This window comes from Loxodonta africana, chromosome X (genome assembly GCF_030014295.1).
Source record: "Loxodonta africana isolate mLoxAfr1 chromosome X, mLoxAfr1.hap2, whole genome shotgun sequence".
Lineage (NCBI taxonomy): Eukaryota > Metazoa > Chordata > Mammalia > Proboscidea > Elephantidae > Loxodonta > Loxodonta africana.
Window position 1 is genome coordinate 151,723,797 of NC_087369.1, and position 21,675 is coordinate 151,745,471.

The 21,675-nt window shown below is 50.9% G+C and overlaps 1 protein-coding gene across 1 annotated transcript; it reads right to left on the bottom strand.

Annotated features, from left to right (window-relative positions):
- Window positions 1-1,802: 1,802 nt before the first annotated feature.
- APLN (apelin) lies at window positions 1,803-11,334 on the bottom strand. Its single transcript, XM_023553840.2, has 3 exons — window positions 11,268-11,334; window positions 4,400-4,571; window positions 1,803-3,687 (listed from the first exon to the last, which is right to left on the bottom strand). Exons 1-2 carry the CDS (start codon window positions 11,332-11,334, stop codon window positions 4,405-4,407), a joined length of 234 nt encoding a protein of 77 aa, XP_023409608.1. The 3' UTR covers window positions 1,803-3,687; window positions 4,400-4,404.
- Window positions 11,335-21,675: the final 10,341 nt, after the last annotated feature.

Below are 21,675 nucleotides of genomic sequence, written 5' to 3' on the forward strand. Positions count from 1 at the left end.
AACAGGGTAATGGTCTGTGTCGCCCAGTGGTTAGGATGATAAAATCAGTTAATATCTGCAAAGAGCTCTGAAAACCGTTGAAGGGCTGTGCATGTGTCGTTTATGGGTCATATTAAGTTGTCCTGCCCTGCCACCACCCCTCTGTCCTTGATTTCATGTGAAACTAGAACTTTGGGGGGGTGATTAGGAGGTAATAGGCCAATCAGCACAAAGCCAGCCCACCGGAAACTTCTTTGCCTAAAACCGGTTCCTCCGATGACCAGTTGCCTAAAAGTCAAAGTAGTGATTTTACAATAGGACATTTTGCATCAATTTTCCTAAGAGGCACTTCCAGTATAATGTTGTGTTTGAAATCACTGTGCCACAATTTGCAGCATTTTGTGAACGATGAAATTGTTTTGTACGCTTGTGGGTGACTTCTATGTTATCTCCTGTTGAGTACTTTTATGAATTTTTTTTTTTTAGCGAGTTGGTCCAAAGATCCTTTCTCTACAGTTGTACATTTCTAGCACTAACGACTTGTCAAATCTACAGAATTCCCCACAAGATTTATCGAATGCACCCTTTCTGATCGTTTTCTCCTTCTCGGGGGGTTTTGGTCCGCGTTGTCCATGCCTGTGTGCACCTAATGGGCTTATTAACCAAATTAGCATGTACCCAATGTTCCTTTCTGTTCTGCAAGATATTGGCATTTTGACAACAGGCATGAAGAAGGGAGACAGATGGGGCCGAACAGCATCGAACTCTCGCATTTTATTTTTCAGGCTACCTCATTCATCAAACAACTTGACTTTGTGAAACATAAAATGATACATACAAAGGCATTACCAAAGGTATTTATTGCTGGAAACATAACCTTTTTCAAGAAAGGCAAACTGGCTAAAAAGTCCCGGAAGTGTTCAAAGGTAGATAAAATAGAAGACAACACCCACCAAGGATACAAAACAGTGTTGAGTAGAAATCCCACATCTAATTGGAATGCTCTGAAATGGCTTAAGAACCCTTTAAATGACACTGCCAAAAAAAAAAATTTAAGACACCCAAACAGATGCCAAAACACTCAAAACTGGCCTGAATTGTATCTCCACTGGGCATCAGGCAGGAGGAATCCATTCTTGCATTGGCGACAAACTGGTGCGAGGCCAGTTGACCTAGAACTGATTCGGGATGCAGGCACTGACCTCCCCACACATGCAATACGTGGGCTTGGTGACAACTGCAGACCTCAGGGGAGAGGAACGCCCCTCCTGAACATGACCTCCAAAAGGAAGGGCTACTTGTCAGCTTTGAACTCTTTATTATAAAGACATATTTACACAGAACAATCTTTACAGACACTGTCAACACAATTATTGGAAGGGCACAATTTCTTAATGAAAGGGCCTTAATATCTTTGTATAAATTAGTATAAGAATCATACACAACCACTTTAAATAAGATAGCCCTCCTGGCCCCCCATGATCCTCCTCTGCCCCAGATCTCCCAACTTCCTCAGCCGTTCTCCTCTTCTCCCCTTCCCCATGGGGCTGGCTTGGCTACAGGTCACAGCAGGCTGATAAGGCACGTGTGGGAGGGAGGCAGGTGAAGAAGGTCCAGTCCCTGGAGGGGCCATCAGTGGCAGAAGAGGCTTTCTGGACACTGGCTGGCCCCCACGCCAAGCCTGAGGGGTGTGGGGGAGGCTGGTGCCCAGCCCAGCTCCTCAGGGTGGGCTTTGAAGCGGTGGCGGCAGCAGCAGCAGCAGCAGCAGCAGCAGCAGCAGCAGCAGTAGTAGCGTCAGCAGCAGCAGAGGTAAGGGACTCGTGGGGGAGGAGGAGAGACAAACATTGGGGGTAATTGTGGACTTGGGGGACCCTGAGTCCCCCTGCCCCCACACATACGTAAGTGGGCATCAGGCTCTTGTGTCCCCTCTTCTCCCTCCTGGGAGGCCTCTGAGAAGGTAGCCTGCCCATACCTAAGAAGAGAGAGGCCACCCTCAGGAAAGGCTCCCCATTGAAGATGGGACCTCCTGGGGGGATGCTATCCCAGTTGCACTTCCTCCCACCTTTCCTTCCTTCTTTCTTTTCTACCTCCCTCCACCAAAGTAAGGTCACTGGGAAGGAAGGTCCAGTCAACACCAAGCTCCAGGGGCCGGGGTGATGGTGCCAGGGAAGGGAAAGCTATTGAGTCAAACTATTTCAGGCCACCTCCTGGCTCCTCAAAACCAGTTAAGGGGTCTGAATGGTAGTCTCGGGGCCTGTTCTGCCTCTGTTAAACTATCTGGGGCCTGGGGGTGCTGCAGGGGGCAGTTGACCACTTCTAGAACTTTGCAATCCAGGTTGGGGGACTGGAGAAGGGGAGCAGCTCCGTCCCCACCATGGGGCAGTTCATAGCCAGCCTGCCTCTCCCTCCCCAGCCACCCCTGGCACAACCCTGGGAAAAGGCACTTAATTTTTTTTTTTTTTTGGAAAAGACATCAGAAAGAGGGAAGAGGACATCATGAAGTGGGAGTTGGGAGATCTGGGTCTTCATTCTGGCTCCACAGTGACCCTGAGCAGGTCACTAGCCTTCCCAGGTCTCTGGTTTTGCAGGAGTCTGCGGAAGAGGATGGCGCGTAGTGATATCCAAGGTTCCTTTTGGCTATGATAGTCTGTGATTCTTGACAAAAACAATCCTCCTGCTTGGCTTTTGCTCCTGGGAGGGTACAGTGCCATCTCAGGCCCAGAATCCCCTTTCCTGGGCTGGAGCTGGGACTAACTGGGGGAGGAGGGGCTAGGGAGAAGGAAAGGTTAAGGGGACACAGAAAAGGGAGAGAAGTGACAAAGTACTTCATGGGCCCTGCCCCTAGCCTTCCTTAGCCAGGCCAAACACGGGGATGAGGAAGAGGCCACCCCAGCTATTCTTCCTCTTCTCCCATGCTTCACTCCCCTTCACCAGAGCTCCAGTACCCACATTCCAGTGTCCCCCAGTGCACCCTGTCTGGCCTCCAGCTCCCCCTAACTAGAGTCTCTCATTGCTCATTCTGTGTTTCTCTCCTGGAGGCTGGGCTGACAGGTCCAAGTGATAAGAAGGCATGAGATGTGCTGGAGCTCACTGAAAAAGGGAGGTGTCCACCCAGCACCCAAGGAGCCCTGGTGGTACAGTGGTTAAACACTCGGCTGCTAACCGAATGGTCAGTGGTTCAAACCCACCAGCCACCCCGTGGGAGAAAGGTGTGGCAGTCTGCTTCCGTAAAGATTTACAGCCTTGGAAACCCTATGTGACCGTTCTATTCTGTCCTATAGGATCGCTATGAGTCAGAATCGACTTGACAGCAATAGAGTTTTGGCCACCCAGACACCAAGGTATACATGAGGAAGGAAGGCCAGGTGAAGGATTGGGCCAGCTAGATGGAAGAGGGAGGGACCAGAGCGTGGGGAAGGCCTGGGAGAAGAAGGGTAGAGAGGAAGGCCTTCCAGTGCTAGGTTTCCAAAGACAGTCTGGGAAGGGGCCATGAAGATGGGCTGCATGGATCCATGAGAGAGACAGGGAACCAGTGAACTAGGTGTAGGGCCACGCCGTTGAGAAGCTGGTGCGTAAGAAGAGCCCGGACCATCCGCAGCTAGAACAGGTGCAAGACGAGAATGAATGGCTGTGCGGGCTCCGGAGAAGCAGACCAATCTGTGGAGCCGAGAGAAGTACAGGAGACAGGCACTTGGGGCCCCTTCGGTCCTGAAGAGACAAAAATGATGAGAGAGAGAGAGAAGTCACTGACACGTCCCAGGCCAATGGAACCACTGGGAAGGAGAAAGTGACAGCCTTCTTTTCCCCTCACGCCCACTCTGAACTGGAAGCCCAAGGCCCCTGGGTTGACGCTACCCTATCCTAGCTGCAGTGGGAGAGAAAGTACGCCAGGTCTCAGGGGTGGGCTTGGGCCCTGCCCTTTCTGTTGCCATCTTTGATTTTTCTCTACTTGCCACAGTGCTGGGGCACCACCCACAGCCACAACTCTCTTCCTTTTCTCTGTCTGATGCCCCCCAAGGCTCTCTACCTCCCTTTCCCTCTCTTAGGAGGATCTACACTGACGGCCCCTGTAGGCATATCCCGGGGGGGCTCCTCCCGGGACTTCTAGAACTCTCCAACTGGGCCAGCCTGCCCAACCCCAGGCAGCAGGGTACAGGGGAGCCAGCACCTGACTCTTGAGGAGTGAGGAGACCAGCCCCAGGTGACAAGCCCCCTCTGGGCTTCCATCTCCTCTGGAAAACGAAGGGGTAGGCAGGTATTCTATGGGGTCCCTGCTGGCTCTAAGTCTCTGTGCTGTGTGTGGTGCTCGGACTGCGTGGTGGATGTGTCCACCCAGTGACAAGAGGCAGGATCACCCAGCATCTAGTCTGCACCCCTCCCCTCCCTTTCAGCCCTGCCCACCGACCAGAAGCTCAAGTACCTGCTTCAGAAAGGCATCGGGCCCTTATGGGAGAGGCGTGGCCGCTGGCGACGGAACTTCCTCCGACCTCCCTGCCAGGGCCCTGGTCCGTTCCTCACCCCTCTGGGCTGCACCAGGTGGCGGACATTGCCTTCCTCCAGCCCCTTCCTTTCAGAAGGCTGCATCAGGGGCCCTGCAGGAAGAAGAGTGTTAGTGAGGGAGGGAAGAAAAAAAATCAAACCAGTTGCTGTCAAGTTAAGTCAATTCAGACTCAAGGTGACCCCATGTGTTACAGAGCAGAACTGTTCCATAGGGTTTTCAAAGTTGTGACCTTGAAAGTAGATCGCCAGGCCTTTCTTCCGAGGTGCCTCTGGGTGAACTCAAACCTCCAACCTTCTGGTTAGCAGCCAAGTGCATTAAGCGCTTTTACCACCGAGGGACTCCATTAGTGAGGAGGGGTGTTAAAATGGGCAGAAGGGCCACAGATCACAAGCCCATAATAGAGGGTGACCTCTCCAGGAGGTAGTGCTGCTCATAGTTTTTCTCTGCATTTTCTATCTTGATGAAAAAGTTGCCATTTTTTACACTGGCCTGGGGCAAACGGAGCCCACTACTCACATCTTACAATTGACGTAACTGATTTTATGTCTTTTTGACAGTTGCGGTCAATAACAACAGTACAAACATGATATTTCTTTGGAACATCACTGGGGATGCAGTTTGGGACACTCTGCCTGGACTTGCCTGCGGCACAAGATGCAATAACGCACACTGCACCCTGCCATGAATATGCTTAAAACATTACAAACATACATTACAGTGAACATCCCCTCACATACCCATCACCCTGAGGCAACAGTTAACAGTTATCCAGGTCTTGTCCCACATGCCTTTGGTACCTCTAGTTCTTTTCTTAGCGGAGGTATTTTAAAGCACACCCCCAACATCATGCTATTGCATTCCTACATTCTTCAGTATGTGGGGTGATGCACTTTTGAGACCTTGCAATCTCACACCTCACCCAGGGCATCTCATCAACGCTTAGGCTTCTGCAGGGCTCCCCGACTCTTGCCCCTGCAAGAGTACCACCTAGCCGGCAACTTGGGGGGCGGTTTCGGACTCCGCCGGCCTCATGCCGGGCTCTGCTCCCCCAGGACCAGATTTACCAACCTGTTGCCATTCAGTTGATTCCGACTCATGGCAACCCCATGTGTTACAGAGTGGAATTGTGTCCCATAGGGTTTTCTTGGCTGTAATCTTTATAGAAGGAGATCATCAGGCTGAAAAGAAGAAATTGTAGGGTGCCATCGAGTGGGTTTGAACCACCAACCTTTAGGTTAGCAATCAGGCGCAAACTGCCTACATCATCCAGAAGTCAATAAATATTGAATGGATGGATGGGTGGATGAGTGAATGGGCACCTCGAGCAGCATGTCTGCGCATCAGGAGGGGGTGGGCTGATGCAGCTGGCACTTCCTCACTCAATGCCCTGCTTCCTTTCACTCCCAGACCACACCCCCCCAACCTGGGTCTGATGTCCATTCCTGCCATTCCAATCCCAGCTGGCTTCTATTCTGCTCTCTGGGGTGCCTCTCTCCATCTGTCCACATGTGGCTGAGAATATAAGCTTCCTGATGCCAGACTGAGCCCTGGCAGTGGAATCCAAGTGGTGCTGGGTGTTCTTGGGTGCATCAAGAGAGATGGCACCCAGGCCTGCTCTCATGAAGCCCACTATCCAGCTGGCACTCTGGGGACAAACTCTGGCCACAGGAGGCAGGCAGAGTGGGTCAATGGGCTGAGGCAGAGGCGGACTGGCAGGGTGCTTGAGCAATGGCCAGTCCAAGGCTGGCCTGCAGGAATAGCGCTTCTGAGGCTAGTGATAATGACTCCCAGCGTCCTCCCCCTCACCCCCACCATCAGATTTCCCTCAGCTATATCCATGTCCCTCAAGTCCCATTTCCATTCGTCCAGGAATTCCTACCCTTAGGTCATAGTTTCCATACCACCTCCCAATGGCGGCTAGCTCCCCATTATACCCCTGAGGGCTCCTCCTTACCCTCCTACCCTGCCTCCTCCAACCGCTCCCCCCCCCCCCGCAGTGCTCTGGTTCCTTCCTTGGCTCCTTGGCACTTGTGATTCCTCCTCCATTTGCACACAATTTCCAGGCGTTTACTCTTTTCTTGGGCCAAAAGTAGGCGAGGTCTGTCCTTAGGGCCCTCTTCGCCCAGGCTCCCAGGGCCTGACCTTCTCCCCGCTCACACCCCGACACACACACCCACCCCACACACTCATCTCTAACCCTCCACCCAGGCTGACCCAGGCACACGACGTTTCCCACCTCTCTCTCTTCCCAGGAAAACCATCAGTTTACTGAAGTCATTTGGTTCACTCACTACATTTCTGTGCTTATGGCCAGTGTCAGTTAATGTGTCAACTCCTCCCCTAAACACATCATCCAAGGGAAAACAAACAAAAAATTACATCAGCACTTCAGAGCCGTCGTGATGGACAGAGACAAGGGGGTGCTCTGTCTGACTGTCATAGAACTATTCTCTGTGCCTTCTGAGAAGAGGCTGGGGCTGGGGCGAGGCCTTCACTAAGCCCCCACTCCAGCTGCTTCTGCTTCTGGCCTGTGTTTTAGGGCCCCCTGAAGGCCTGTACCATCTACTGAGGGTAGACTGGAATGAGGCTGATGAGGAGTCAGTATCAGAGAAATATGCAGGGTGGTAAGGACTGTGCTGAGGGTGTGGCCAGGCTTAGCGGAAGGACCCTTATTGTTGGGTGCCGTTGAGTCAATTCCAACTCATGGTGACCCCATGTGACAGAGTAGAACTGCCCCATAGGGTTTTCTAGGCTGTAACCTTTAAGGGAGCAGATCACCAGGTCCTTCTCTCATGGAGCCGCTGGATGGCTTTGAACTGCCAACCTTTACAGTTAGCAGCCATGCGCCTAACCATTGTATCACCAGGGTTCCTTGGAAGGACCCTCCAAACCCATTGCCGTCGAGTGGATTCCGACTCATTGCGGCCCTATAGGACAGGGCAGAACTGCCCCACAGGTTTCCGAGGAGTGTCTGGTAGATTCAAACTGCTGACCTTTTGGTTAGCAGCCAAGCTTTTAACCACTGCGCAACCAAGAAGGACCATAACCAAAAACCAAACCCATTGCCATCGAGTCAATTCCAACTCATAGCAACCCTATGAGACAGAGTAGAACTGCCCCATAGAGTTTCCAAGGAGCACCTGGTGGATTCGAACTGCCGACCTTTTGGTTAGCAGCCACAGCACTTAACCACTATGCCACCAGGGTTTCCAGAAGGGCCACAGAGGCCTTGAAAATGTAAGAGAAGCCTTGGTTCTCCCTTCCACACCCTCGACTACTGGGGGTGTGGCAATAGCACCGGCTATGACGCCATGGGTACAGTGGGCATGGGGGGGTGTCATTTCCATATGCTCAGCACCCAAGAGGGACCTGTGATTTGTCTCCCTTAGGCCTGTCTTCTTCTAGCCTCAAGCCCTGCTTCCCCAACTTCTTGAACCTTTGGGGGTCCCTGGCTGGCCTGGTTCCCTCCTAGCTACCCACCCTCGCAGCACTTTGGGGGCTGAACTTTCAGGGGGCCACACTGCTGTTGGAGGCCAGCGGGACTGTGGCTTCTTGCAAGGGCCACTGAGCATGGGCTTGGGCCCAGTTGAGGAAAAATGCTGTTTCAGGCCCTGTGGCAAGGACGGATTGGTACTAATATCATTTGTACCGGCTCCTCCAATCTTTTGAAGGCCCTGGCATCTTTTGTCTCAATGGGTGGGGCCTCACCATCCTCCTCGTGTTCAGAAGTCTGCAGGCACCCCCAGCACCCTGATTCCGCCACCCATCTGTTCGCTACCTTTGGTTCTGAGTCTGGCTCACCTGAAGATAAGCTGACACCTGAAACCCTGGCTTTCTCCTGTCCAAACAGACAAATTAGAGGCTGTTGATCCTGGCTATACAAAAGAATTCCCCTTTAGAAATGGCACCATCCCCAGCCCACTTCAATATTTTCTTCCAGCTTATAAGTCGGAATAGATTTAAAGGCAACAGACATTTGTTACTTAAAGGGAGGCTGGGGCAATTCCCAATGAACTGCAACCCTGGAGGGACTTGAGCCCTTCCTTGCTCTTTGATGAACCATCACTGATGCTTCCTCCACTCCACCCTCTGTCCTGACTTGAAACACTCCTCCACTGCCTCCTGACCTGGGATACACTTCACTGCACTAGGATGATTTTCCCGAAACTTGAACTCCAAACTGGCCAGCGCACAAAGAGCTACGTGCACCTTTTCAGGAACCCATCTTCCTCACCAGGAACGAGGCACCTGTTTTTCCTTTCCCTGTCTGGCTTGCCTTGTGATGGCTTTAAAAGCCCCCACGTGCGCTCTGGTGGGGACCATGCAGGCTGGGCCCCTCCACTGCTCTGTGGCACTGTGTGTGTCTCTGGGATGCGGTGCCCTCCCTTTGTGCGCCTCGCCCTCCAGCCTGGTGCCCTGAACTATCCTCCCGCGCCAGCTTTGCTGCCCTCAGATGCATCGCTCTGGCAGCCTCTCCACTCCACTTGCCTGTGGAGTCCTTTGCTGGTGAGAGGCCAGGCTCAGGTTACATGGGTACTTAGCAGTTGGGGATATGAGTGGAGATGCCCCCTCCCTGAGCGGGAGGGGGGGTACAGTAAGCTGTCCTCTCACTACCAAGGTGACTGCAGGCTTCAAGCTGGGGCTGGGGAAGGGGAGGAGGAGGCGAGGGGAGGAAGGTGCTCAAAGACAAAGGGACACTTGGCCCCGGCCCAGCAGCTCTCAGACTCAGAAAAGCAAAGTGTATCTCAGGTCAGGAGGCAGTGGAAGAGTGTTGGAGGGGCATTCCAAGTCAGGACAGAGTGTGGAGTGGAGGAAGCATGGTATTCAGGCCTGGAACTCTTCTGGGGACAGCATGCCAGGCTGGGTCAAGGACAAAGTGTTTCTGGGATCCCTGGCTCTAACCTAGGACAGGAGGCAGGAAAAGCAGGTCATGTGTACCTGCACCCTTGGCTGGGGGCCACTTACCAGGGAGGTGCCTGTCCCCCACTCCAGGAGTGGTGAGGTAGAGAAGGCAGTGGGAACCTTGGAAATTTCCAGTGCTAAACTTAAGCAAAATATGTAGGCAATGAATTTACACAAATCAAGGTGTAAAGACAGGTGACGAAATGAGTAACGGGGAATTACAACAAGAAGTGGTGGGGTTGGGGACAGACATACACAGGGCTCAGGCAGCCGGGCCAATTTCCCTCCCCTTGAAATATATTCTCCCCGTTCCCAGTATTGCCTCAATGGTTGGACCCTGACAGGGTTCAGGTGGTGGTCTGTTGGCTAAGGGTCTCTCTTGTAGCCTCTGGTGAGAGCATCAAGTGTGCAGATGGAGATGCCCCAGCTTCTTCTGGGGTGCCCTCTCTGCACCCACTCTTTCTTCCCAGAAGGCACCACCTTGGACTCTGCTAGTGGTATCATGTGGGTGTCTTGTCTTGCCAACTACACTGGGCGGTAGGCTCCTGGAGGGCAGGCTCGTGTCGTGTCCTTCCTTCACAGCTTTTGGTTTTTTCCCACCAGTGCCTGCTTGACAGGAGTTTCTGAGGAAAAGTCTGCCCCCTTCTCACCAAGGAGGTGGCTGACCTGCCTGACAGGAGTTTCTGAGGAAAAATCTGCTCCCTCCTTACCAAGGTGACTGACCCAGTGCTTAGGTCTTGAAGAGGAAGGCCACTGGACAGTTACCCAAGACAAAAGGGTGCCAGCCTCAAGCAATGCACCTTTGAGAGAAGTCACAGTGCTCCCACTGCCAGGGCAGTGCCAAAAGGCAAGAGCAAAGAAAGGCCGCTGACTACAAAGAGAAGGAGGCCAAGCCAGGTCATTCTCCTATTCTAGAGGGTTTGGAACTCAGCAGGGCCCTGCACCCTTCCTCTAGGAAAACTGCTGCCCTGCCCTCTTCTTCCCTCTGCTCCCACCTCCCTGTGACTCCAGCACTGGCACCTAGCACCAGCCCACCTCAGCTTGGATTCCCCTTCTGTGGTGCCAGGCAAGCAAGCAGCAGTGACAGCCAGATCACAGGACTGTGGCAGCTGGAGGTGGGAGCTGGCAGCCCAGGAGACATTGACGCAGAGAGGAACCAGCCACCCGGTCTGGGGCTGCTAGGGAGCAGGCTTGGGGCCTGCAAGGGAACACAGAGCCAAGTATTGCCAGGTGGGAGACGTGGTGCAGGAGGTGCATGGAGGTGCCCAGGCTGACTCTGTTTCCTGGGTTGGTGTCTGAAGACAGGGGGACTAAGGGAAAACATGCCGGTGCCCGGGGTAAAGGGGAGGCCGGAGCCAGGATATTGAAGAGCTGGTCCCTGGGGCCGGTGGAAGCTTTGGGAAGGCCTCCTGTGCCAGACCTTGGTTAAGGGAGGAGAAGCCTGGCCGGCCCAGCTCCGGCCTATGCAACAAGTGTCACGTCTGCATGTTGGCACAGCATCTTGAGTGGCCCGCGTCCCTGGACCAGTCGGCAGACCCTGACCTCCACGGGCCAGAAAACCGCCAACTTGTGAGCCCAGCCTACCCGGCTTCGGTTCTTTCCCTCCACTGATCCCTGAGGGGCGCGGGGCGCAAGCTGCGGCCCGGAGTTCCTGGACTGCGAGGGGCGGGCGGCCAGGTGGGGCCCGGCAAGGCAGGTGATGCCCTTAGCCAGCCGAGCCCGGGAGGAAGCTGTTCCCCGCGGCGCCGGCCTGGCCCAGGCGCCCTGTCAGTCAGCGGCGCGTGGCTGCCGCGGCCGGCTCGCGCCGGGCTGCCCGGAGGCGGGGTGGGGGCGGGCGCGGGTGCGCAGCGCCGTGGGGCCGCGAGGGGCGCGGGCGCGCACTCACCTCCACACACCGAGGTCAGTGCGAGCCAGAGCAACAGGAGCGTCTGCACCCACAGCCGCAGGTCCATGCTGCCTCGGCGGCCCGGGCCGGAGAGGGCAGGGCGCAGAGGCCGGCGCGGGCGGGCAGTTGGGCGCTGAGCTCGCGGCTCCAGCCGGGTGAGCGCGCGCCGGGCCGCGTTGCCCGCCGCTCGCCGCCGCCGCGCTCCCGCCCCCGCAGCCGCGCTCGCCCGCCGCGAAGCTGGCTCGGAGGCGCGGCGGGCTCTTTCCAAGGGCCGGGCTGCTCCGCTCCCCGCCGCGCCAACTGCCCGCGGCCCAGGCTGCCAGCGCAAGTGCTCCCGCTCACTCCGGGGGCTGCATTTTGTAGCGTGTGGCTTGGCCGCGCGCCCATTTGGTCATGTGGTCATCGGGAGGGCTGGCGTGGGGGGGCAGGAAGCGGGAGAGCGCGCGCCTCCCGCACCGCCCCCCGCCCAGCAAGCACGCGGCCGCCCGGCCCGGGCGCCAACGGGAACCCCGAGGTGGCCCAGCCACAAAGGCTGCACCGCTGCTCCCCGGACAATGCCCGCCTGGCCGAGGGCCAAAGGGTTGGCCGAGACTTGAAGGGTTTCAAACACAGGAAGCATTTGGGGCGGGGGGTGCGGGGCAGGGGGCGCGGTGGAGGGGCACACTTAACCCTTTCTCACCTCGCTTCTTCAACAGCTGGCAGGAAACCTGGGCGCTCAGGGAAGGACTCAGCCCTGGATGCCCCCAGCCATTCCCTCCACCTCCGACCCCGACCCGGGGTCCTTCTCTGCGCTGCTCCCCAGCGGCAAGGGCTGGGCCAGGGCTCCCACACTCTGGCCTCTTCTCCCCTGTATCTTCAACGGGGTTTGAGTTGGGATGACTGCTTATGCTTGTGCTCAAGGCTTGATTAATTAATCAGCGCCCCCCATTTCTCCCACTATCCACAGCCCCTTAGAGCCGCCCCCACCCCACCCTGCCCTTCACCTGAGCTCTTCATTCTTGGAGCACCTCGATACCGTCTCCCCCAGAAGCCTTCCCAGGATAACAGTCATCCAGGTGGGCCTGCCTCTCTGGTTCTTCTCGCTGTTTAGACATACAACAGCTCCTATGGCACTCCCTTCTTCTTCCCCATCGTCGTGGGGCCACCAACCTCCAAACAGTCTAGGCTGCATTAGTTTCGCACACATTTGGGATACCCCTTTGTAAGCAGGTCCTGAAGTCGTTTGCCTTTGGGTGCCTACCCGGGACTAGACGGTTAGCTTCTCCAGCCTGAGAAAGTCCCAAAGTAAGGACTCCTGTACTGGACTGGGAACCCCCTAAGATAAGACCTTATGTTCTCAATCTTCTGGCTCTCTTCAAAGTCCCCAATGTCAGACTCTGCACATAGGTGGCACTCAACACATGTTAAAAGACTACATCGCAAGGTGTTTCCTCTGTTCAGTCGACCAGGCAGTTTGCTTGAAGTGCAAGTCCAGATCAACCCAAAAGATACTTTGGACCGTGTTTATGTGCACCGTAAGTGACTTGAGAGACCATGGCATATTTAAAATACTTTTTGAAATGTTTAAAAGGGTCTGGTATGTGCACAATTTGTTTATTATGCGTCTCCCTCCACCAGAATTGCCAGCTCCATTAGAGAGGGATCTTTGTTTTGTTCATAGCTGTATCCCCAGTACTTGTATCAGTGCTCAGTAAATAACTTGAATATGTGAATAAACTTTTCAAGAACATCCCTATTGCCTATACCGAGGTAGTGGAAAGAGAATAAGATAGCGTTATTGTTAATGGTCAACGTGGCCTTTTTCCTACCCCGCTATGGCTAATGCGGCACTTTGAGCCAACTGAAGCCTCAGAGCACAAGCCTGTCGCAGCCCATTCCTCTCTGCCTGTCCCCACAGATGATGATGATGCTGATAATGATGAGACCTCAAATTTATTGAGCATGTGCTATGTGTCAAGCACTATTGTACATGCATTAGCGTATGTAATCCTCACGCCTGTGAGGTAGGTCCTATTCCTTACTGTCCCACTTTACAGAGAAGCAACTGAGGCTAATGGAGGGTAAGCAATTTTCCCAGATCTGCCTAACCTGGTAGTCCACACTCTTTCCTCAATGAGCTTCAATAACAATTTTTCACTACTCTGGGCCCGCATGGAGCCCTGGTTGCCCAGTGGTTAAGAGCTGTGGCTGCTAACCAAAAGGTCAGCGTTTAGAATCCACCAACCACTCCTTGGAAACCCTACGTGGCGGTTCTACTGTGTCCTATACAGTTGCTATGAATCGGAATCCACTTGACAGCAACAGGGTTTTTTCTGGGCCCACATGTATCTTTATTTACTTTTGTAACACCTAATTCATACGGTCTTAAATTACATTAGGAAGCAGTGAACCAAAGTGGTTCAACTCATGGGTTCTGGAATAAGGCAGCTGTATCACTTACTAAGGAGCCCTGGTGGCACAGTGGTTAAAGCGCTCAGCTGCAAACGAAAAGGTTGGCGGTTCAAACCTACCAGCAGCTCCGCAAGAGAAAAAAACCTGGTGACCTGCTTCTGTAAAGATGAGAGCCTAGGGAACCCTATGGGGCAGTTCCACTCTGTCACACGGGGTCACTGTGAGTCAGAATTGACTCAATGGCACCCAGCAACAACAACATTTACTAAATGAGTAACTTTGGGCAAATTATCCTTTCTATTTAAGCCTTAGGTTCCCCATCTAAATAATAGGATAGAGTCTAGCTCCCTGGGTTATTGGAAGAATTAAATGAATTAATACTTATAAAATACTTGGCAGGGTGCTTGGTTCTCATGGTAAGATAAAAAAATAAGCACTGTATAAATGTGATATATTCTTGTAGATATTTGTGTATATGTCTTACCAACTTTATCAGATGGTAAGACTATGTCTTATTCATTTTTGTATTCTCAGTAGCAGTGCTTTTGCCCAGAGCAGATATTCAATAATAAATGTTCATTGACTGAAACAAAGAATTGTGTGGTCATATTAACAATCACTCTAGGCTTACGATACATATAAAACTATCCGATTTTGGAAAAAATCATCACAACTCATCCAACAGATTTTTAGGTGGGTCAACACCAACAATTAGCAGAAATATACAAAGAAGTCTCCCCCCTCCCCCACCCCTCCAATTGTGTACTGGTTTTTTTTTTTAATTTTTATTGTGCTTTAAGTGAAAGTTTACGGATCAAGTCAGTCTCTCATACAAAAATTTATGTACACCTTGCTATATACTCCTAATTGCTCTCCCCCTAATGAGACAGTCTGCTCCTTCCCTCCACTCTCTCTTTTCATGTCCATTCCGCCAGCTTCCGGCCCCCTCTGCTGTCTCATCTCCCCTACAGATAGGATAGGAGATGCCAACATAGTCACAAGTGTCTACTTGATCCAAGAAGCTCATTCTGTAGTGGTTATTTTGACTGGAGTAATGCAAAACCGAAAATCCATTGCTTTGGAGTCAATTCCAACTCATAGCAACCCTATAGGACAGAGTAGAACTGCCCCATTTGGTTTCCAAGGAGCACCTAGTGGATTCGAACTACCAACCTTTTGATTAGCAGCCATAGCTCTTAACCGCGACACTGCCAGAGTTTCCAGAGTAATGCAAAAAGTGGGGTGCAATCAGAAACATTTCATAACAGAAAGAGCTCCAACCCCCTCATTGTGCAGATGGAGAAACTGAGACGGAGAAAAGTGACTTGCCCAAGGTTACATATAAAGCTGGTGGCAAAGTCAAGACCGGAATCCAGGTCTAATTCACTCCATTCTCCTGTTTCTCACCCCGTGCCACACTGCCTTCCTGCCATGGAGCTACCGCTTACTGGCTGAGCAGTCTCCCAGCTGGCTGCAAAGGCGCCCAAACGGCTGTGGTCAGGCCCAGGACCCTCATTCCACGAACCCAGCCCTTCTGAGCACCTCATAAGGAGGAAGGGCTGCTTTTCCAATGTCGCTCATCCAATTTGTTCCCTAAGACAGAAGCTAAATTAATGGGCAATGAAGTTCAGTAGCAGCGACACTGGTAAAAAGTTGGTTTTTTAAAAAATAATTTTATTTATATTTCGTCGTCATTGAGAATATACACAGCAAAACGTACACCAATTCAACAGTTTCTACATGTACAATTCAGTGACATTGATTACATTCTTAGAGTTGTGCAACCATTCTCATCCTTTTCTGAGATGTTCCTCAGCCATTAACATAAACTCACTGCCCTCTAAGTTTTCTATCTAATCTTTCAGGAGTTGCCGTTGTTGTCAATTTGAATCCACATAGATAGTTCTTAAAAGAGCGTAATGCTCAAGGCTTGTAAAAAGTATTTAAGAAGAGCCTCAAAGCTTTCCCTGTCTCTGGAATTACTTATTAGGAACCTGGGGGAAAGAAAAAAGCCTAAGAAGCCAGCTGCTAGCTGATGTCCCCCTGACTAGCTCCATGACAAATTACCTTTGCTCAGCTACGCGCCAGCAGAGAACATGAGTTTTCACTGTCTCGTTACTAAGTGTTTGTCTTTCTGATTCCATTGACTAGAGTTGAGCTTTTAACTTGTGTAACAGCCAGCACAGTGCTGTGCAGAGTTGTTGTTTGTTCTTAGTTGCCGTCGAGGCAGCTCTGTCTCGTGGCTACCTTACGTATAACAGAACGAAATGTTGCCAGGTCCTGTGCCATCTTCATGCTCTTTGACATGTTTGAGTCCATTATTGTGGCTATTGTGCCAATCCGCCTCATTAAGAGTTTCCCTCATTTTCACTGACTCTCTACCAAACATGATGTCCTTTTTTGGAATTGGTCTTTCCTGATGGCAAGTCCAAGGTAAGCAAGACAAAGTTTCGCCATCCTTGCTTCTAAGGAGCATTCTGGTTTTATTTCTCCTAAGTCTGATTTGTTCGTTCTTCTGGCAGTCCATGGTTTATTCTTCACCACACCACAATTCAAATGCATCAATTCTTCTTCTGTCTTCTTTTTTTGTTGTCCAGCTTTTGCATCCATATGTGGCAGTTGAAAAAACCATGGCTTGGGTCAGGCACAACTTAGTGATCAAAGTGACATTTTTGCTTTTTAACACTCTAAAGAGGTCTTGCAGCAGATTCGCCCAGTGCAATACGTCATTTGATTTCTTGACTGCTGCTTCAATGGGTGTTGATTGTTGATCCAAGTGAAATGAAATCTTTGACAACTTCAATTTTTTCTCCATTTTCTCCATAGGGTAAAGGCTTATGGCCTATTCATGGATTAACATTCCATTTTTGATGTGAGACCATTTTAATCAGAGAACATGATGTTAATTACGTGGACCATAACCTGGAACTTACTGCAGTATATGAATCAAAAGACCCTAATCACCACTTGGAGGAAATAACTTGGTGGTTGGTGGACTTTGCTAGAGTTTCTTCTTCAGCAAACTGTATGATTTTCCCCTCTGCCTGGTGGTGCCTAACCAAAAAACCAAATGAAACCCATTGTTATCAAGTCAATTCCAACTCTTAGCAACCCTATAGGACAGAGTAGAACTGCCCCACAGAGTTTCCAAAGCTGTAATCTTTACGGAGGCAGATCGCCACATCTTTCTCCATCCACAGAGAGGCTGGTGGGTTTAAACCACCAACCTTTCGATGCGCAGCCGAGCACTTAACCACTGCATCACCAGGGCCGCTGGCTTGCTGTCTAATGTCCCTTAATTCTGATCACCAGCTGGGTCCAAACCTTGGCCACAGACAGAGATCTTCCTGGGTTCTTACTGTCTTGTCTTTCACACTTGTCCTTTTTCCCAAGCAACCAAAACAACAAACCAAACCCAGTGCTGTCGAGTTGATTCCGACTCATAGCGACCCCGAGCACACAGAGTCAAATACTAACCATTAAAAGGCACCACTTTCGCAAAAATTAGAGAAGTAGCCCTTTTGCAGCACAACAACACCACCTCTATTCACATCCGTGCTGTCTAATGCTACATCTAGGTCCTCCTACTGCCTCCTAATCCCTTCCACGGAGCAGCTTTGTGGCCACTCTCAAACAGGCCCCGAATGTCCCAGAAATGGTTCCTCCACTTAAATGTTTTTCTTCCAACTTCTTTGCAAACTACTTCCATTTCTCAGGTTTGCTTATACAATGAAACCAGTGACAGCCGGAACTTGGCGAGACTGCCTTGTTTTTCTGGGTCTCGCAAGTTTTCTGCCTTTGACAGGGTGCAGTCTTACCACTTTTCTCTCACTCTCTATTACTGGAAAATATTTGAGATTTCCTTCTCTGACAGGCTTCCGCCTTACACGGGTTCTGGCTTACCCAGGTTTCACTGTATATTTAAGAGACATCAGCGGTTCCCACAGATACATCTCACTTGACGCAAAAACCATGTTCATTAAAAACACGATGCCAGTGGAATTCAGGTAATCAGCTATATCTCCGATGTCACTGCTCACTAGTTGGCTAGGCCCTAAGAGGGTTCCTCCAAGAAGGAGAAGAATTTCTTTTCCGCCTGCACCCCCAGCCCAGCCCCCACAGAGTTGCCACTTTTTCCCTGCATCCTGCCTAATTCCTTCTGATCCTTGGGCCTCTCTCGAAGCCACACAGGTCCCTGTTCCTCCCGTTTGTATTTCAGAGCAGTTTCATTTCCTCTGCACATCCTCTATGACGTCTCCCAGGAGCCTCCATCCTTCCTCTCTTCTAGGGTCTATAAATACACACTGCTCCCCCAGGGGAGGCAGGCTAATTCCTTCCTCAGGCAGCAGAGCCCTGGGAGCTTGGCTAGCACTCCCGAAGGAACAGGTTTATCTCCAAGTTCCAGGGGGCCATTGAACTTGCTTCCTCTTGCTTTGCTGGCCAGTGTTATCCGGCTTACATCAGGTGCGATATCATACAAGCCCCAATCTGGCACCTTGGTGTGCTGAGCCAGGGCAAAGACTGTTGGGGACTAGGTGTTGAGTCTATGACCGGTTAAGTTATGAGTTGAAAGTTCTGAGATAATGAGGTCAAGGTCAGAGAGATGATCTGCGTCAGCTTTGCTCCATTTCAAATTCAAATTTATACCCCTGAAACTGGTGCCTACGCCTGATCACCACTTGGATCCTAGCTCTGGCTACATACTGAGATCTTGGGTTGCCACTTTTCATCTTTCATACTTTTCCCAAACACACAAAGATGGAGTCAAATACTAACCTTAAAAAGGTAATGCTTTTGCATTAAAAAAAAGGAAGAGAAAAGTAGCCATTTTACAGCAAAACTCATGTATTGGTTTCCTACGGCTGCTATACCAAATCACCACAAACTTGGTGGCTTTAAGGAACGGAAGTTTATTATCTTAGTGCCAAAAGTCCGAAATCAGTTTCACTAGGCCGAGATCAAGGCGCTGGCAGGGCCACATCTCTGTCAGCTTCTGGTGGCTCCTCTTCCAGCTCCTGGTGGCTCCAGGCATCCCTTGGCTTGTGGCTGCATCACTTCAATCTCTGCTTCCATCTTCGCATGGCCTCCTCTGTGTCTTCTCCTCCTCTGTCTCTTATAGGGACATTTGTCACTGGATTTAGAGCTCACCTGGATAATACAAGAGGAACCCATCTTGAGATCCTTAACTTAATTACAACTGCATAGGCCTTTTATCCAAATAAGGTCACACTCATAGGTTCTGAGCATTAGGACATGGACCTACCATTCATTTTGGGAATCGTCATTCAATCCACTACACCTCGCTGCCTCCAGTCACATCCCTATCATGCTGGAATCGAAAGCATGAACTTTCCATCAATTTCACCTCCTAAATATCTCTCAAACACTGCCCCCATCCTTGTTGAAACCCCCATCATTCCTCACAGAGCATTCTCCATAGCAACCAGAGTAGTCATGCCAATCTTGTTCTGCTTGAAACCCTTCTGTGGACCCCCATGGCTCTTAGGATCAAGACCAAACTCTTGGCCATGGTCTATAAGGCCCTGCAAGATCTAGCCCCTGCCCACCTCATCCATCAGCCTCCTCTCCTGCATCTCACTCTCCGTCACTGTGCCTTTCCTATGCTTTGCCCCCTTCTTGGAAGACTCTCTGCCCCACCCCATCATCTCCTGGCCAAGTCCCTTCATCTCTAAGGTTAAATAACTCCTCCTCAGGGGATGCTTTCCTTGACCCTCGGATTGACTGAGATTCCTCTGTATCAGCATCTCTCAAAATTTGTAATCCGATTTGTGTTGAATTAATGCCTCACCCCCTCACTAGACTGAACTCCACGAGGGCAGGGGCTATGGCTGTCTGGTTTCACCACTGTGTCTTCAGCATCTAGCCAGTGCCTGGCACATAGTCAGTGTTCAATCATTATTTGAATGAATATATGAATGAATGAATGAGTTTGAACATCTGCGTTCTGGCCCCTCAAATTCCTCTCCTCAAAAAACAAGGGAAACAATGCCTATTTCTCAGAGTTGAAGAAGAATCAAAATGAGATAATGGAGGGGAAGGTACTTTATAAGCCATAAAATGCCTTACTAATATAAGGCACCATTATTGGTCCACATAACCAACATTTGGGGCGATGGAGAGGTGCCCTACACAGGGCTTAGGGGCAGCAGGGGAAACAGGGGCGGGAAAGGATACTTGAGGTCTACATTTCTCTGGTTAAGAAGGTTTCTGTGGCTCTGCTATCTAGGATAAAATTACAAGAACACTTAATTCTCTTGCTTCAGGCTTGAAGTTCGTAACTTATCACTCTCTGGGATCAAGAAAAAAATGCCAGTCTCCTCAGGTGTAAATACTGCCTGGAGTCACCCTGGGCATTTAAGGTTTTGATTGCCTTCCTTTAAAACATTGGCTGCAGGTGCAAACTGAGGATAGGGTGACACCGCCTAGGCTGGGCCCATCTCCGAGGGGGCTTCCCATGAGGTGATCCATCAGCCATGGCACTTGCTCAAGGCACTGCCCAGCTGACAAATTACTTTGAAGCATGCCTCTTGGCTTCTCATTCTTCCCCTTCCTTGTCTTCTTGGCTTTCACTGGTAGCAGGCAGGGAGCATATCACCTCCTTCCTCTTGATCCTCTAGCACGTCCATATAAAAGGCATCCCTGGAGGCTTGACATTTCAGGTCTTCAGTTTCGTCCATTTGATTTCCCCAGGCCCCATCAAGTCATAATCTCCTTTCCTGCAGGGAAGGGACACTTCCACCTCTTCCTCCGTATCCTCTTAGCTCCTTGCATTTGGGTCAAGAGACCTAAAAAGGCCATTTCTCATTTCCATCTTGTCTTCCATTGTTTTCTCCCCTGGGATGTCTTTGCATTCATGGCTCTGAGATGCCTCACTGGTCTGGAATGTCCACAGCGAGCTGATCCTCTGAATCATAGACTTGAAGAAATTGGAAAGAGCAGAGCTCATTAGGCTGTCATTTCCCCAGTTTCCTCCTCTGACCTGGATGTCTTCCCACTGGCTTGATGATATGTTTCCCTGCTCTGTCTACACAATCCCAGAGAGGTGAAGCACAGAGGCATGTCTCTGGGTAAACCAAGTAAAATTCCCAATTTTGCCCCAATGATTTGGGCATCTCAGTACAAAGCACTATTTCAATAGAAGGCTTCAGGATTGTTGTTGTTAGGTGCCGTCGAGTCCGTTCCGACTCATAGCGACCCTATGCACAACAGAACGAAACGCTGCCTGGTCCTGAGCCATCCTTAGAATCGTTGTTATGCTTGAGCTCATTGTTGCAGCCACTGTGTCAGTCCACCCCGTTGAGGGTCTTCCTCTTTTCCGCTGACCCTGTACTCTGCCAAGCATGATGTCCTTCTCCAGGGACTCAACCCTCCTGAGAACATGTCCAAAGTATGTAAGACGCAGCCTCGCCACCCTTGCTTCTAAGAAGCATTCTGGTTGTACTTCTTCTAAGACAGATTTGTTCGTTCTTTTGGCAGTCCACGGTATATTCAATACTCTCTGCCAACACCACAATTCAAAGGCATCAATTCTTCTTTGGTCTTCCTTATTCATTGTCCAGCTTTCACATGCACATGATGCGATTGAAAACACCATGGCTTGGGTCAGGCGCACCTTAGTCTTCGGGGTGACATCTTTGCTCTTCAACACTTTGAAGAAGTCTTTTGCAGCAGATTTACCCAATGCAATGCATCTTTTGATTTCTTGACTGTTGCTTCCATGGCTCTTGATTGTGGATCCAAGTAAAATGAAATCCTTGCCAACTTCAATCTTTCCTCCGTTCATCATGATTTTGCTCATTGGTCCAGTTGTGAGGATTTTTGTTTTCTTTATGTTGAGGTGTAATCCATACTGAAGGCTGTGGTCTTTGATCTTCATCAGTAAGTGCTTCAAGTCCTCTTCACTTTCAGCAAGCAAGGCTTTGTCATCTGCATAATGCAGGTTGTTAATGAGTCTTCCTCCCATCCTGATGCCCCGTTCTTTTTCATATACTACAGC

Excerpts from the sequence above, each read along its gene's own strand:
- APLN (XM_023553840.2), bottom strand. The coding sequence starts at position 11,334 with ATGGACCTGCGGCTGTGGGTGCAGACGCTCCTGTTGCTCTGGCTCGCA. Across the intron at positions 4,572-11,267 it reads ACTGACCTCGGTGTGTGGAG|GGCCCCTGATGCAGCCTTCT; the intron begins GTGAGTGCGCGC and ends TTCTTCCTGCAG.